Here is a 17,263-nt window from a genome sequence, read left to right on the forward strand (position 1 = left end):
TGCCCTTGTCGAGAAGGGATGTTACAAACAGACAGCACTAGAAAAATCCCATCCATGAGAAGGCAGAAATTTCTATCAAACAGGCCTTTTGAAAGAACTTGCAAGTGAATTACGGCAGCTACTTCCTATGGGAGGGGAAATTATTTTAGGCCGCTTTCCAGTCCCATTGCTCCTTTAATCTGAGTCAGACGCAAGAAATATTTATTGAGGGTGGAAGTGTCCCCATAGGTGTGTTTTAAGTGCAGGCTGTGCTGGAACACTCCAGTGAGCTCTATAAAGCCGCCTTAACAGAACATTTTTAATGCACTGTCTCATTTGCTCTAAACTGATTTCTCATCGCAAACAAATAAATCCCCTACAAAATACCTGCTTTCCTGCACCACCGGCCTCTGTTGCCAGGCATGCACCGAGTTCTCGGGGACGCCACCGGGAAGATGGTGGTTTTCAACAGAAACTTGGCATTTATCATAGTGAGAGCATTATCTTCTCAACAGAGGCTGACAATTTGTCCTATTCGTCCCTTGAGAGAATCCAGTAAGATCACATTTGCTTCCCCTGCATGCTGTTTCTCCTACTACAACATTTCTTTGCCTGGAAAGAAAATATTGTGACTCCTTGCCATATTCACTTCATTAGCATAAGAGGAAAAAAAGCCAAATCTCCCGGCGGCTCCCCCAATGGTAGCTCCAGCTGGGTTAAAGTTAGCAGGATCTTCGATGCACGATTCCGTGGCTCGGGACTTGTCATAGAGCTGATGAAGGATGAGGGAAGAGACCCAGAGGGGCTAAGAAACGAGTCCCTTAAAAACTCAAAACCATCCATAAGTTCACGTGCTCCGCTTCGGCAGCCCAGGGTTCGCGGGTTCGGATCCTGGGCACGGACCTATGCACCACTCATCATCCCACATACAAAATAGAGGAAGACTGGCACAGATGGTAGCTCTGGAACAATCTTCCTCAAGCAAAAAGAGGAAGATTGACAATAGATGTTAGCTCAAGGCCAGTCTTTCTTGCCAAAAAAAAAAAAACCCTCAAAACTATCCATTTGTTATATAGGAAGTGTGTCCTGCAGATTAAGGTGGGAAGTTTATAGGAGGGGAGTAAACCCAGTGGAATTCAGCAGTTTGGGACTTTAGACACATGGGGAATGGGCGGGTAGGTGTGTGTGAGAGAGACATAGAGGGAAAGAGAGAGAATGTGGGGAGGAGAGACTATCAGTGAGCACCCAGGTAGCAGACACTGGCAAACCTGTCTCTTTTACTTCTTACAACTCGCCTGTAAATGACACTGTATCCCCACTTAACAGACGAGAAATGAGGCTCAGGACAGTGAAATCGCCAGCCCAACATCACAACGCTGATAGCAAATGGTGGCATCTGGATTCAAACTCAGGTCTACCTGATTCCAAAGTCCCTTGGAACTTCATCCCACGCCACCCAGACAATTCCCAAGAGCCAGGCAATAAATGCCAATGGCATCCCTCTGTTCTCTCGAGAAGGAAAAAATGTACCCACAAACGAGTTCTCTCTGTCCACAGCCAGATTTCCCGACAGCAGAGATGTCTGTGCTTTGGCTCAATGTCCTTGGACCCATTTTCACTCCCCAGCCTAGGTGATCACAAAAGGGCAAGTCTGGGGGAGAAGCTGCCCAGCGCCCGCCTGGCACCCTGGGCAGATCCAGGCACCTAAAAGCAGAGACGAATCAGCAGTCCCTCCCACCAGCTTCTCAAAGCCACAGACCCTACTCGATAGCTCCCACTCAGCAGGTCCACGGCTTTTCTTAGACCGAAGACGGAAAGAAGAGCAGGGCAGAAGACGAAACATGAGAGGCACATACTCCATTTTTACCCTCCTGTCATCTGTCCCTTCTCCGGGGCAGCTGTGTGTCACCGTCTGTGCCAAGACCTGCCTGAGGATCTACCTGCTGGGGAAAAGGCCGTGCTGACCGGCTCCGCCCCGCCCAGACAGCCCCTTGTTTTACTAAGCTTTTACGGCAGGGTGGAAATAGCTCACTTATCCTGGGCTTCAGGGAAACAATGGGTTCCACGTAAGGAAGCTCCAGATAACTGAAGATATCCTCTTAAAGCCCTATTTTCAAAAAGAAAATTCATAATTTTACCATTTGAAACTCCTTCTCCAATGACTGGCACAGCCCTGCCTTCTGATACAGAGGGTCCATTCATTCCGCCACTATTTACTGAGCGCCAACTACAGCCCCGGCGCAGGGCCAGTCCTGGTGCTACATGGTGAGTAAACAGACCCAGCCCCAACTTGGTGGTATTTACAGTCTTCTCGGGGCAAAGAGGCTATTTGACTTTTTTCTTGATAAACCAAGATTCTCTCTTTCATACTCCTATTACAGATTCTCTCAGCCCCTGGTTTGTCTTCTTTACGACACGGTCTGTAATTACTTTACTTTTATTATTTACTTGTTTGCTCTTGGCTGGCACCCCCCCCCCCACCCCACCCTGAAATGTAAGCTACATGTAAGCAGGGATCCTATCTGTTTCGCTCATTGATGTGCCCTTGGTTCCTAGCTCAGAGCCTAGAGTTCAGAAGATAATCAGGATCTGGTGAATGAATCAATGGACAATGGACGGTGCACGAGGCTGCAGACAAGACGCTCGCTGGACCTCATGAGGAAGGATGGCTGTTTCCCTGCACTCAACAGTCCTCCACGCGGTGCTTCTTAACGGTATCGGGACAATTTCCAGACAGTATCCCCTACCAAAAAAGAAAAGTTGAACTGTTCCAATAAGTTTAAAGAGTTCATCAGCGGGGTCCGGCCAGAAGAATTCTTTTTTGGTCCTTATCAGTTCAATGTTTTCCATCGAAGCCTGAGCACCATGAAATCTGTTCCACAAACTGGAAGCGTCAGGGCAGCTGGACCGAACTCGTGGTACATGCCATCAAAAATTACACAAAACTGAATCTTCATCTTTAGGCTGAAAGGATCCGGGAAAGACTCCTCAATTTGTGTTACCCCCAAGGTGGGTGGAAGAATCGAGTGATAAGCCAATCCAGAGGAGAGAGGGGAAAGATAGAAGAGTTTGCGGAGTGTGAGAGTGTGTGAGAGTGTGTGTGCACGCGTGTGTGTGGCAGGGTTACTGCTGGATAGGACTGGAGAGGTAACTCCAGAGGCTGAACCCCGGTCTCAGAGGATGAAAATAATAGCAGCCAATGCTTCTAAGATTTCTTAAGCACTTCCTCTCTTTCTGGCAGGATGCTAAGAACTATATATGCATTAGTTCATTAAATCTTCATGACAATCCTATGCACTAAGTACCATCCTTATCCCCATTCTACAGATAAAGAAACTGAGGTAGAAGGAAGTTAAATGACCTGCCCAAGGTTACAGATCTAATAAACAGATGAGCCGGATCTGACACCAGACAGAGTGAGTATAAAAAATCCATGCCCTTATTACCAGGCAACATGCCAAACCAGGGGGTCAGCAAACCGTGGCTGAGGGCCAAATCCAGCAGCCTCCCAATTCTTGTAAATAAAGTTTTATTGGAAAACAGCCACAACCATTTTGTAAATAAGGTTTTATTAGAACGCAGCCACAACATTTCATTTTAATACTGTCTATGGCTGCTGTCATGCCACAACGGCAGAGTTGAGTGGTTGTAAGAGACCATCTGGGCCACAAAACTGAAACAGTTATTATCCGGCCCTTTACAGAAAAAGTATGCCAACCCCTACGCTAAACAGTACTGATTTCTCAGCATTTCTACCCAAGTACTCCCGATGGTCGAGTAAATCACAGGACAGCCCAGAATGACTGAAGATAGAGGCCAATGCAGCCAGCAGCTATCCTGAAATGTCTCCAAATCATATGGTTTTGGAAAACAATTACACCAATTTTGTATTCTATGCCATAATATTTGTTCTAATATAATGTTTTAAACCAACAACCACAAAGTCAAAGTCAGCTTCCCGGAAGATGTGCACGGTAACCCTGTCGTGCTGCACAGTGCTGGCCACGGCACCCCAGATGCCTGAGGGAGGCGGTCCTGGGACTTCTCACCAGGGGGTCAGCACCTGCACCTTGGCCCCAGTGCTGCCTGGCGGAGGTGTCCCAGGCAAGTCATTTACGCTCTTCTAGCCTTCTTTTCCTACCTGTAAAATAAGGACAATCCTCCTACCTAATAGAGCTGTTGGGACAACTATAAGTCAAGAGACACATGAAAACTCCAGGCAACGAGAATCTCTAGATCTGAACATAGATGCAAACTTAGCTGGAATGGAGAAATACGACTTCAATAAATCTTCCTCTTTCCTATTAAAACACATCCATCATTAAGGAAATGGGGGTGGTCTTTTTAAAAGACAAAAATCAAAAATACTTTTTTCCATATCAGAGAACTGGCATACTCTCTTCTTTTTTCTTTTCTTTTTTTTTTTTTGAGGAAGATTAGCCCTGAGCTAACATCTGCTGTCCAATCTTCCTCTTTTTGCTGAGGAAGACTGGCCCTGAGCTAACATCCGTGCCCACCTTTCTCTATTTTATATGTGGGACGCCTACCACAACATGGATTGCCAAGCAGGGCCATGTCTGCACCCAGGATCCGAACCGGCAAACCCCCGGCCGCCGAAGCGGAACGTGCGCACTTAACCGGTGCGCCACCAGGCCGGCCCCTGGTGTACTCTCCTGCAAATCACTGGAGCACTTATCTGCCTGGTACTTGCCCCACCCCCTCTGCCATTCCCTAAGAAAGCTGGGAACCAGATCAGGAAAGCTGCCTCTCATCATCATCCCCTGCTCTTATTTACATTTCCTGAAGTGGAAAGCACCTTAAACTGTTTTTTTTTTTTTTCAAACACCAACAACACTGTACAAACAATAAGCTAGTCTTGGAAATATTGACCTCTGCCGCCAATTATAAAAGGCCGTTAGCGACCTCAACAACCCAAAATCTCTAATTTACAACTAATCTGATTCCACAAATTACATCTTCTACTACAGACCACCTAAAACCGACTTCCTGTAAACAAACCACTCTGCTGGGTTTTTTAATCTAATTAAATCCTTATTTTGCTCTTTAACTACAAGAAACTCACTTTTCGCTACCCAGTGCAGAATTTTTTTATTTTCAAGAGACGTGGAAATAATCTCCAAGCAGGCGCCTGAAAGGGAGCCCGAAAGGGTCCTACACCCCAAGTCAACGATGAGCTGCCTCTGACCCCAGGATTGCGGGTCCGTCTGCCCTGCCTTCCACAGGCTGCCTGCTTGTTTTGACACTTACCAGCCTGTGTGTACGCAGCTGCTGCGCTGGTTCCTGCCCCCAGTGGCTGAGTTAAATCAGGAAGGCAGACTGTAAATAGGCATGAAGCTAAGTGTTCTGGAACACATAGGAAGGGATATTTAAACCTGCCTGGAGGTGGTCAAGGAAGGTTTCAACCCTTTTAGAGCTTCAAGGCCAAGCGTCTTGACTTTTCCCACCTCCCGTTTATTCAGGGTGACCAACTCCTTCTTGTTTGCAAGTCCCGAGTTCCTGGATACCCTTTAGTCCTAGGTCAACCAGGACAGCTGGTCACCCTACCTTTATCCAGAGCCCAGCTCTTCTCCCTACCATCAGGAATGCGTCAGTAATATTTATCATTTTCCTGCTGTGTGTTGTCTTCCATCGGCGTCCCGCCCCTGACCCCTTCCGGCACTTGCAACAAGTAAGCGTCAACCTTTCACAGTAATGGCCCCGCCACCCAGATTCTTCCATCCTGGAAACGTCCTGGTCACACAAACGTCCCACGAAGAACAAAGGACCGTCACCCAGGCTGCAGAAGGTATGTGGACTTGAGGCAAATCAAATCCCACTTTGCCAGGAACTCGACTCTAGGAAGACAACACGAAGTGGAGAAAAATGGAAGCGGCATATACAAATTCAATCTATCAAAATCTCCTATTTATTTTATGCAAAGTTTTCCTGGTGCTTATTAATGCCAGCTTTCCCTCTACCATTTAATCTCTGCTTCCATTTCATTCTTGGAGGCCCGTGATTATTCTAATTCAGCATTTGGATGACTTCATTTCCGCTCAAGTACACCCAGGTCAACTTGGATAGAAAAGAAAGAGGAGGAGAAGAAAAATAATCAGCTAAAAGCTATTAAATATCAGCCGTGTGCCTCATGATTGGTTTTAAAGGCAGTGGTGAGGTTAGCAACAGTCAGAATCTCAACCCTTCTGCCTCCTCCTGCATATTAACATTTTTCTGGGGCTCTCACTCTTATGGCTCCGAATGTAAATAACGCGCCAAGTAGCAGCCCACTTTTAGCTAATTCACAAACACCAAGTCTGAATACACAGAGCTGTAAAAATTTAGAGGGTGGTAACTTGACAAATCCGGCCATTCTACAGAAAGACTAATTCTCAGAGGACAAAAGAAGAAGAAAAAGAAAGAAAAAAGAAAAGCATACACGACCCATGGAATGGGGTATCCTATTGATGGGGTGGGGGGCGGGCAGGCAGGAATCTCCATATCAATGTTCACTCCACAAAACAATGGAATTCGATTTCCATGCCAAGGCTAAATGAACTGAGCTTTCTCTTCCATAAGAACCACTCCTTGCACCCACTGGCACAAGCTTGAACCATGATTTCTCAGACACTCTCAGTTCCCACTGAAGTATGTCCAGGGGGAGAAAGGCTTTCTTTCTCATGCTAACAACTCCATTGTAAGTGACGTCTTCAGAGGTTGCCAGGAGGGCTCTGGGAAGGTGAGCTGGTGGAAGTGCTGTTAACACCCCTTCTCCCCCACTCCTCACCAGACTCATTAACTCCTTCACGCCCAAGGGCTCCTTGCCTCTGTCTTCTTGGCCCCCTAGAAAAATTAAAGAAAGCTAAACCATACTGGGAAACACAGTTTAACAGCAAAGCCAGAAGCCGGGGCCTTGCTCCTCTACCTACTCTGCATACAAACATGGCATCTGATTAGCATAAGCTCAAAGTTTTCCCCTTTTGCTACTCAGACAGCATCCTATTTTTCTATTGGTATTTTTTAAAAACACTGTTAACAGAGCAATAATAATGTCTGATGCATTTGCCTAACAAAAGCTGGCTATATTTTATACACTAAAAGGGAAATGGGGAGTTTTCCTAGAAACCCACTAATCTATTTCATGAGCTCTTTTTAAGTGGAAAAAAAAAGAGGCTTTAGAAGAAGCCAGGTTGGGGTACTCAAACAATCTATTTCTAACTCAACTCCCCCACGGGCTGTAGCGGAAATTGTCTATGGAGGAAAAAGTTCACCAGGAAAACACAAGGTTGTCTGGCAGGCGAGCTGACCTGCAAAGCCCACGGCTCAGATTACTGGGGGTACCTGGGGGTGCCTGCCGCCTGCCCCCGGCCTAGAAGGCTGAGGCAGCCAGACGAGGAAGGATTCCCCTGTTTGCCAACTGTGACTTTTCACACTGAGCAGCTCTGCCAGGGGTCAGAGGGCAAATGAAGTCCCCTCCTCCATATGACACACTTCCGAAGGGAGAGAGTGACACAAACCAGACAGAGAATTAATAAAACATGAGGACAGTGTTGGTCTTGTTCTGGGCTATTACAGGAAGAAAATTTAAACACAAAAGTAGCCTTCAGCCGGGCCGGCCAGGCAGTGGAGAGCAAATGGGGTCCTTCCTGGTCTACTCTACAGTTATAATTCCAGAAGGGCTGAGGAAAATGAAGGCTTTCCAGAGCAAAGGGGAGCAGATGCACGGCCAGGGCCTGCTGACCACTTTCCAGTTACTCCACCCGTACAAACGACACACGCCTCACGGGAGCTTCAATGCCCACAAAGGACAGACGGGACTTTTGCTTTCCAGGCCTGGTCTGAGAGAACCACACACCGCACGCAGCCCCATTTCTCTACAACGCACATTTGGAAGCGATCAAATTCTACCTCAGGATCCCAGTCCACTCTCAGGAATATGGTAACTTGCTTATTTATTTCCTCACAAATCTCTTGCCTTTCAAATGTCAAAGGCTTTATAATATTCTTATTCTACATCTTACTCTCCTCACATATACAGTATCAAAAGGAGTATCTGAGCAGCAGCTGTGGACTCCCCCATCGTACCTGACATCAAACCTGGAGCTAGAAAATAATAGGTGTCAAACACTTCCTCAGAGCGTGCTCTCCAACAATCCCCCACACGAGCAGAATAAACGAGACGATCTCATTATATTAAAAAACCAATTCTTTCTTGTTTTCATTTTTTTCCCCCCAAAAAGCTTTCAAGCAACATTCTCTGTAGCTCAAGTTAACTTTTATAGGCCCACACACAACCCCAATCCAACAAAGGGACTCGAAAGACCCTTTTCACCTCATTTCCACGGGGCTCCCCTTTGATGAGACCTAAAGAGCCATAACTTTCCAAACCGTTTCCTTTAAGCCCTTTTCTTCCCACCCGCCACAATGAGGGGCTGGCCCAGGAAGGGGTTAAGGCCCTCATGTCGAACCACAAACTCGGGCACTGGCCCAGAAGGGACATGGGAACCAGGGCAGGCGAGTGATAAAGGCCGGATTGTAGCAGCCCACTGAATTGGAAATGACTTGTAGGCCTAATGAAACAGAACTTTGGCAGTAAAACAGAATGAAAGGAATGAGACAATAAAAGGCTGGAACAAAGGGTGCAGAGTCGTTTCAGCTTAGCAAAATAAGCTCACTTTGTTGTTGGGGAAAGCCAAAGCCGATTAGGATAAACCAATGACTAAGCGTAAGTCTTCCAAACTAATTACACAGTTCACCATGTGAAGTATAATTGGAAGCCTCCAGATGCGGGCTGCTCTGCCTTCACAGGAGTTATATAAAGTGAGAATTACCTAGCGAGCTCGGCACCGAGCAGCCCTATCATCGAGGTGAACAGCTGAAAGGTGCCGAACTGCTCCATCCGGGACGAAGTCGAGAATTCATTAAGTTTTAAAGGCCTCTTTTTGATCTCCGAAATCCTATAAGTGAGAATTTAAGAAACCAGTACTTGAAGGAGGGGCCTAAAGGGGAGAAGAAGGAAACCCATGCACAGGGAGGTTCTTTGATCCCAGTGCTTTTTAATTACCAAGTGGGGCCCTTCCGGACGGCTACACAGGGAGAACGTGGAGAACAGGTCGATTGATTGTCTGGGTCTGTACGTGCATATCTAGAGCATCCTTTACGTGCCATTTTCTGGAACGGTCTATATACATCATTCCTGTAGTATGAAATTGCGAGCATAGATAACGTCCACTAGGAAACCTGAAGCAGTAAAATAAATGACTGTAGATCAACATTCTTGACAAATGAACAAAACCTGCTCCCTCTGAGTATGGGGCTGCTCAGTGGTAAAGTGGCAGATGAGGTTCTACAAACACTGAGAAGAGGCGAGGGCTAGATTTTGCAAAAATGAGTGACTCTCTGGGCTCTACCCAATAGAGGCTATGCGATCTTGGACAATGTACTGACCTTTCTCAACATCACTTTCATCACCTACGTAAAAGATATTACGACTACCTCGCTTGACATCCTTAAGAATCAAGTTTTTAAATGCATTAAAAAGCTTAGCACAAAGCACACGTTCCTCTAATTCAGAAACATCAACACACAGTAAAAGAATCTTTAGTAAAATCTGAACTTCACAAATTCTGAGTCTTCATTAATTTAGATCCAGCACATGTTAATAGGGAATTGGAAATACTCTATGGTTTTTCTGGATCTTACTCATAGGATGAAGATTCCAGTCTATAAATAGCAGCTTTTTGCAAATAGAGAATCCTTTCACTGTCTCTGTATCTTGAAGTCCAGAAATGAACTCTATCATGGTTATGACAGTTTTGCTTATTATATCATGCTCATTACTACTGATAATATCTTGTTTTGGTTACACTTCATAGATATCTTAGATATCTATCTATTTATTCACGTATGTATGTTTATTTAAACACTTCCCAAATTACTGAATTTTCAAGCTTGAAACCAACCTTAGGAATAATCTAGTCCAGGGGTGGTAAACTACAGCCCACAAGCCAAATGTGGCCCACCAATTGTATTTGTAAATAAAGTTTTATTAGAACACAACCAAACTCAATTGTTCGCATGTTGGCTATAGCTGCTTTCTCCATACAACAGCAGAAGTTGAGTAGTTGTGACAGAAACCATATGCCCTGCAGAGCCAAAAATATTTACTAACTGATCCTTTATGACTTTTCCAACCCCTTCCCTCAGATGAGAAACTGAGGCCAGGAAAAAAAAAAAGGTCTGTTAAGGTGTCACAGTGGGGTCACTGCACAGTCAGGCCCAGCATGAGGGCCTGGAACACCTTCTAGCTTACCTTTCTCCAATGACAGCAGCAAAACAGCTACTTAGAGACTGAGGACAGCCATGCAAGGTAGCAGAGTCTTTATGCCAATGGCCACACTTCATGATCTCCTCTTAAATATAAACAAGTAACGACATCCCTAACCTGGCGGGGAGTGGGTAACTCTTCCGGGAGAAAAGTAGGAGAAAAGCACAAAAGGGTTTACAAGCCTCCAATTTGAGTTATTTAAAGCTCTCGGTGTGTCATTCTGCACCCACTCCACTTACAGTAATGACATATTGAGACTCCCTTCGCTCAGCCCCATGATAGCAGTCCTACCCATCTTGACTGCCACCTGAAATAAACAGTTAAACAGCTGCCACCTCAGGCAAGACAGGAAGAGGGAGAGGAGAGAGGAATGACAGCCAGGGAAACCTAAACAGAGGGTGGCAAACTCTGAATAGAGGCCATGGAAGAATGGAAAGTTCTAGACTCGGAGGAAGAGGAAGTTGGGTGTGAATTCTGGCTATCATACTGCCTTACTTAGGTGACCTTTACTAAGACCTAACCTCCCTGACCCTCACTGTCCACCTTTGTCAAATGGGCTCCATGAGACTGAAACTCACGGTGCAGATGAAATGAGGTAGTGCCTGTCCAGGTTCCCAGCACTGTCCCTGGGCACATGGAGGGGCACAATGTTTTCCTCTCCTTTGCATCCCCCACACCCTAAGTCCATCCTGTGGGTGGACTAGCAGTTGGAACAGGACCCAGAGTTCAGGTTCTGTTACCAGACAAGCCTGCAGGGGAAACCTGCATCCAGCTCTAACCTTCAGGAGGCTGTGACCTTGAGTCTAGGGTTCAATGCCACCGACGCTCCATTTAACAATCTACAAAATGGGTCATTCCCCCACCACCCTCCCAGAGAAGAATTAAATGGATAATATCAGTTAATGACCTGGCCCAGTATCCAACACCTAGTACACACTCACTAAATAATAAAATTATACCTCACTAACTTGCGGTTTACCAACGGAAAATAGCCCCAAGCAACTTAACACAGTCAGGAATGCGTCCACGTGCGTGAACAGACTTCGTATAAATATATGTGTGTGTGTGTTTGCGTGCGTGTGAGTGTGTGCGTGTGTGTTCTGTTTCCTTCAACTAGAATATAAACTACTGAAGGGGAGACTCAGTTTGTCTGTTACCTCCTTCCACAGCCACTAGATTTGCTCATTGCCTCTAAGGCCCAGCAGCAGAGTCTCCCCTCCTTTGACCATTCTGGATTCAAATGAATGATACCAGAAACCTGAGAGGTAGCAGGCCCTGCCCAAGGGGGCACAAATGTAGCCCTAGCCACCAGCCAGAGGATGCATAAGGTATTCTGAAGACAGACGCAGAGCGTATGTATGAAACAAGCTACTAAAACATGAGCAGACGGAGTGTCCTGGTTCTGATACAATCCAAAGCCTCCTTAGTCCTTTAATAAAGCACTTGATAAGTTTACGCATCCTGCTGGAATCCACAAATGTTACTGCCAAATTGAGTGGCTTCAGACCCGGAGAGGGCCATGCCAGGGAAGACGGTCTGTGACAGCCTCCCACACAAGAGGACAGCTGTTCTCAGGGCAGCAATGGTCCCCGCCATGGGCTCAGCCACAGTTTGCAGAGCCTCCCACTGCTGACACGCTGGGTCACGACTAAAAGCGTTAATGAAAAATGACAGAAAGAAAGAGAGAAAGGGAGAGAGAGAGAGAGAAACCTAGAGTTGGGAAGGTGCAGAGATGTGGCAAGTATAAGCCTGTCTGGAATACCCTAACAGCCCATCTGGGCAGCATCAACTTCCCTGACACCCACAAATAGGCCCATGAGATTCCAAGGCAGGTTATGGCTCGAAAAAGAAGTCCCACCTCACGTTCGCAAACACTACCCCCCACGCCTCGTTTTAACGGCAGAACGGTAGCAAAGAGGGCTCCCACTCCAGAGCCTTCCATTACGAAAGCTGGACTTGTCTCATTAAATTATTTCCAATCTCTCTCCCGCACAGGGTGGGGCTGGGTGATGGACAAATCCCCCTGGGTGCTATAAATCAGCCTTGAAGAGAAGTCCTATAATGTCCATGATCGCCGACACACTCAGCTATTCTTTACAAGCAGCCAAAATGAATCAGCCCCCAACTGGCAATGCCCGCCAGTGCTGTGGGCAAGGCGTCTTTCATAACCGACCTGGATGGGCAGTTAAGTGCCATTCCGAATGCAAGGCTGGGCTGGAGGGGGCTGGCTTCTCTTTGTTGCATGGTCTCCCATCCATGCAGAAATTGATTAATACCAGGGACAGGAAAATCTCCATTTTGAGGCTAAACAGAGGTCATGGCACTCATCCCAGACAGTAGCTCACAACTGGACACACCTGGGGACAGGGTCATGGCTGCCCATGGCCTCGGGCAAACAAATAAAAGCGCAGAACTTTCAGACCAGCCAGTGGGCAGCAGTGCCTTTGTTCCACCCAGGGCAAGCATGACAGCCCTAACAGGGGAAAGGAGTGGCGGAGCTTAGGAGAGATGTGCTGTCTTCTCTGGATGTCTCAGCGCCCTCTGCCACATCAACCCTTTGGCGGGGGCAGGGGACACAGGGACTGTGCAGAAGAAGACTGTCCTACATCTGGGCTCCTAGGACAACATCCAGCACTACTCAGAGATGCAGGAAGCGGAGGTCTGGTGCAGCCACTCACCTGCCAGCCTCCCGAGACACAGGAGCCAGCGAAGGGGTACCACACAAATCCAGTAAGGGTCAGCCCCCCAGAAGCTGCCCTGTTGGAGCCCTGGGGCAACACAGCCCTATGAGGAATGTGTCACCCTCAGGAAGAATCCACTCTCCAAGGCCCTGGCTCCCCCTACCAACTAGAACGAGGCTGAGTTAAGCATAAAACCCATGGTTACAGACCCTGTCCGTCTGTCTGAGTCTGTCTGTCACAGACACACAGACTCTTACACTCCATTTCCTGACTGATTTGAGGCATTCCGTGTTGCTCCCAGCCTGCTCCCGCAGCAGAGCCCAGGGGAAAATTTTACTGTCTCACAGACATTCTGACAGGTACGGGCCCAGCATCTCTCCCAAGTTTCCTTGGGCATTTGACAGGGGAGGGTTCAGCTGCAAAGGGCCCCAGGGAGCCTCCTCTCTCAATGCATTTTCCAGAAAGACACAGAAGGAAGCCCAAGGCCGACTCACAGGCCTCCAGCAGCTTCTGTGGGAGCGCCTGCCCTGGGACTCATAGCCCTGCATCCCTCCTCAGCCACTCCCAGTGCCAGCTCCCAGCCCAGGCCCCACGTGGCCAGCAAATGCCAGCAAAACCACACTCAAAGACCACTCTGTCTGCTCCTGCAGGCACGTGGGGCGCCGTGCCGACCGCAAGCTGGACTCTTCCATCCTGGCTCCTGCCGAACTCCACTGAAATCTTGACAGGCAAGTTCAAGGACAAGGTTCTTGAGGACACAGGTGTGGCAAAGGCAGGGGCCACGGCAGCCACTTCTAAGGACTGATCGGGCTGCTCCAACCCCATGCACCCCTTACCTTGCCAAACTGCTCGAAATATTGCTTCACGTCTTCCACCACCGTGTTCGCAGATAATCCGCCTACAAATATTTTCTTTGTTCTCGTGACCATCTGCAAGAAATGACAAGAGGAGGACATGGGTTAACCAGGTTATCTGAAGCAATGCTCGCTAAGACGCTGAAGCAAGCCACTCTCCACACGTCTCTCGGAAGGCCATTTCAGGTACAGCCGAGCTGCAAGCAGCAGCCCGTCTAGATGTCTCAGGATGCTGGAGACAGTTGCTCTGCGTACCTTAGGTTTTTAGGCCACAACCTAAAAGCTGGAGTTTCATAAAAACATAGAGTGGACTTCAGAACCCCTTTGGGCATGACGTCCAGCTTCATTCTGATTACCAGCAAAAAGAGAAAAGTCACATGTCAAAGCTGTTTTTAACCCGAAGGGACACGAACAAAACAGAGCTATGTGCACAAAAATCTGCTGCCCAGAAAGTACCCATGAAATTTGTCAATAAGAAACTCACATGTAATTCAAAAATATGTGTGGACTGTCTACACCAAGCTGTTCTGGGTGCTGGTATGTCTGTCAACAAGACTGACGCTGGCCTCAAACACAAGGACCAGCCTCCAAGCTCAGTCCCCAGTCCTTCCCCTCTTGACTTCTCGGGCTTCATTTTGATTCACCCTCCAGGCAGTCAAGTCCAGCTAATCCCCAGGTCTCCACACCTTCGTCCACACAGCTGCAGGAGTGGATGCCTCGTCACTCCTACACCTCCCATGGCAAGTTGTAACCATCCTCCAAGATCCAACGTCCTTCTCCAAAATTCAAAATATCTCTCTAGTTGCCCCATCCAGAAGCTGTTTCTCCCTCTTCTGAAACCCCCTAACTCTGCACCCATCTGCCTCTCACAGAACTCACTCCTTTCCACCTGGTGCTAAACTCACAGATAATCCTGTCTTCTTTACTTCCTCCCCAGACAGCAAGCTTCTGACTCCTCGAGGCACACCCACAATGCCAAGTATAGGGCCGGGCACACAGAAGCCCACACCAGATGTTTGGTGGGTGCAAAAAACAACGAGTGTGGCCACATTTCAGAATTCCATCAGTTCCAAAGCAAAGGGTGACGGAAGCTGAATGACATAGACTGTTCAGAGCAGGGACCAAAACTCTCACATGCAGGAGGCAAAAATGAAAAAATAAGATGAATTTACTTGAAAGACTGAGTTTAGGCTATGTGAAGCTTCTTCAGGTTTTTTCTTCTAACGTCAAATAAAAAATTTAGAAACTCAGTAGGTACGGGGGGGGTCTCATTTGGCTGCATATAATACAAGCACAGGTCTTAACACGATGGGAGGAAGCCTGTCACGATGATATGTATCAAATCATAACGTTGTACACTTTAAAATCTTACAATTTTGTCTGTCAATTATACCTCAGTAAAGATAGGGGGAAAATGTTTGATGAGAATGCGCAAAGAAAGGCAAGATTGAAACCCCAAAATAAAGGGACGAGACAAACCTTGAAACATATTTTTTTAAAAACTTGCTCCACACCTTAAATTTATACAATGATGTATGCCAATTATTTTTCAATAAAACTGGAAAAAAATTCTTTAAATCAAAAGTACTTTGAAGTTCAATTGTTTTGTAATTTCGTTAGTGGATAATTGAGATATTTAAACAGTCGCAAGTGAAATAAAATTAATGAACTATTTATAAAAAATAAAAATAGGGGCCAGCCCGGTGGCACAACGGTTAAGTTCACACGTTCCACTTCTCAGTGGCCCGGGGTTCACAAGTTCAGATCCTGGGTGCGGACATGGCACCGCTTGGCACACCATGCTGTGGTAGGCATCCCACATAGAAAGTAGAGGAAGATGGGCATGGATGTTAGCTCAGGGCCAGCCTTCCGCAGCAAAAAGAGGAAGACTGGCAGTAGTTAGCTCAGGGCTAATCTTCCTCAAAAAAAAAAATTAAAACAAATAAAAATAAAAATAAATTTAAAAAACTCACAATGTCACAAACATCTACCACAATTCGATGTAGGATACGAAAGTACAGGTGCCACGGCTGCCTGGATCACTGTTATTGCTGAGGCTCCTGACACATCTGCTGAGAGAAAGGACCAACCGACCCACCTCCAACAGCAGAGCCGCAGCTCAGTGACACCTGGGACCAGAGCTCCAGGTCCCACCTAACCCTGAACCCTCATGAGTCTGCAAGCGTGATGGGCATGACACGGGGAAGTTCCCAGACTTCAGAGAGCTCACACTTCAGCTAGTGGCTCCCAGAGGGAACATGTGCTATGGCGGCCCACCGACTGAGCCCAAACTGGAATACCTTTGTAGTGGACTTCCTGCGCTATTTTAAGAGGACAGCATCCTCACAACTCTGCATTCATGCTGCTGGCTGTGAGAGCCATGCAGTGGTTTGCACAAGTGTTTAAAGCTGTGATTTACTGGTTTCCATCTCTTTTCAGAAGAATGGGAGATTAGATGAGATAATGTACGTGAGGACATTCTATGACGATCCCACCAGTGTCCACACCACCAAGCTCCAAAAACCGCTCGTTAACTGGTGGGCATCTTACTCTGCTCCTTATTGACCATCTCCCTTCTTGTCCATTCCTTACATCTCCCTGGTGGATCAAGGTCACCTTCGCGGTGAAATTCCATCAGGCCCTCTCCAGATTTAACTCCCTCCCTACGCTCACTAATGGCCCGATTTTACTAACCTAACTTTCCTAATGTATTCATTCAACAGACACATTAAGTGCTGAGTGCTGGGGCTCACATTCTAATAGAATGTGGAATTTAATCCACTATAAAATGGAGATACAATAATTAGCCTATCACACAAGGTTCCTATTAGGACTAAATTAAATAACACACGCCAAAGTGTCTAAGCGGGACACCAGGTAGACGCTAAATAGATGGTCACTGTAACTGAATCCAAAGTCAATTACTAAATTCATCCTTCAAGCTCAGAATGACATGCGGCAGAAAGACGCCTTACACAAAGTTTGATAAATCAACTCTATTGCCCCATTCTCTTCCACTACAATTTCCAAAAACACTTTCCTGAATTGCTACATGATTTCAGTTGGGCAAAGACTCCCAATAGTTTCATTTTAGATTTTTCATTCCTTTTTCTTGCCCCAGCCAAGTAATTAAATCTCTATAAAGAAACACTAATGTGATCTACAAACATGCACTAGTGGAGTTCCCGACTTAAAGAAACTCTGGAGAGGCATTCTATGAAACGAACCCCACGGTCTCGTTTATACTTTGTTCAGAGCCAGGTGGGTGTGGAGCAGGCCCTATTTTAGTCCAAACGTTCACGTGGACTCAGAGAATCAAACAACCAACGTGTCTTCGTTCCAAAGAACAGAAGTCAACAGAATGTTCATTCCTAGTAACTGTTAAATGGAAAGGTCTCCCCTTCCACCCTCCAGCGTCGCCCCAA

At 46.8% G+C, this 17,263-nt stretch overlaps 1 protein-coding gene across 22 annotated transcripts in view; it reads right to left on the bottom strand.

Moving 5' to 3' along the window:
- Positions 1 to 17,263, bottom strand: part of MSI2 (musashi RNA binding protein 2) — a 385,662-nt gene that overhangs the window by 241,971 nt on the left and 126,428 nt on the right. For all 22 annotated transcript variants that reach the window (XR_011493763.1, XR_011493761.1, XM_044745662.2 and 19 more), the window contains exon 6: positions 13,821 to 13,913. Coding sequence is in view for 20 of the 22 variants with exons in the window: in XM_044745662.2 (XP_044601597.1) it covers positions 13,821 to 13,913 (93 nt within the window). In the remaining 2 variants the exon portion in view is untranslated. The remainder of the gene's footprint in view (positions 1 to 13,820; positions 13,914 to 17,263) is intronic.

This window comes from Equus asinus, chromosome 13 (genome assembly GCF_041296235.1).
Source record: "Equus asinus isolate D_3611 breed Donkey chromosome 13, EquAss-T2T_v2, whole genome shotgun sequence".
Lineage (NCBI taxonomy): Eukaryota > Metazoa > Chordata > Mammalia > Perissodactyla > Equidae > Equus > Equus asinus.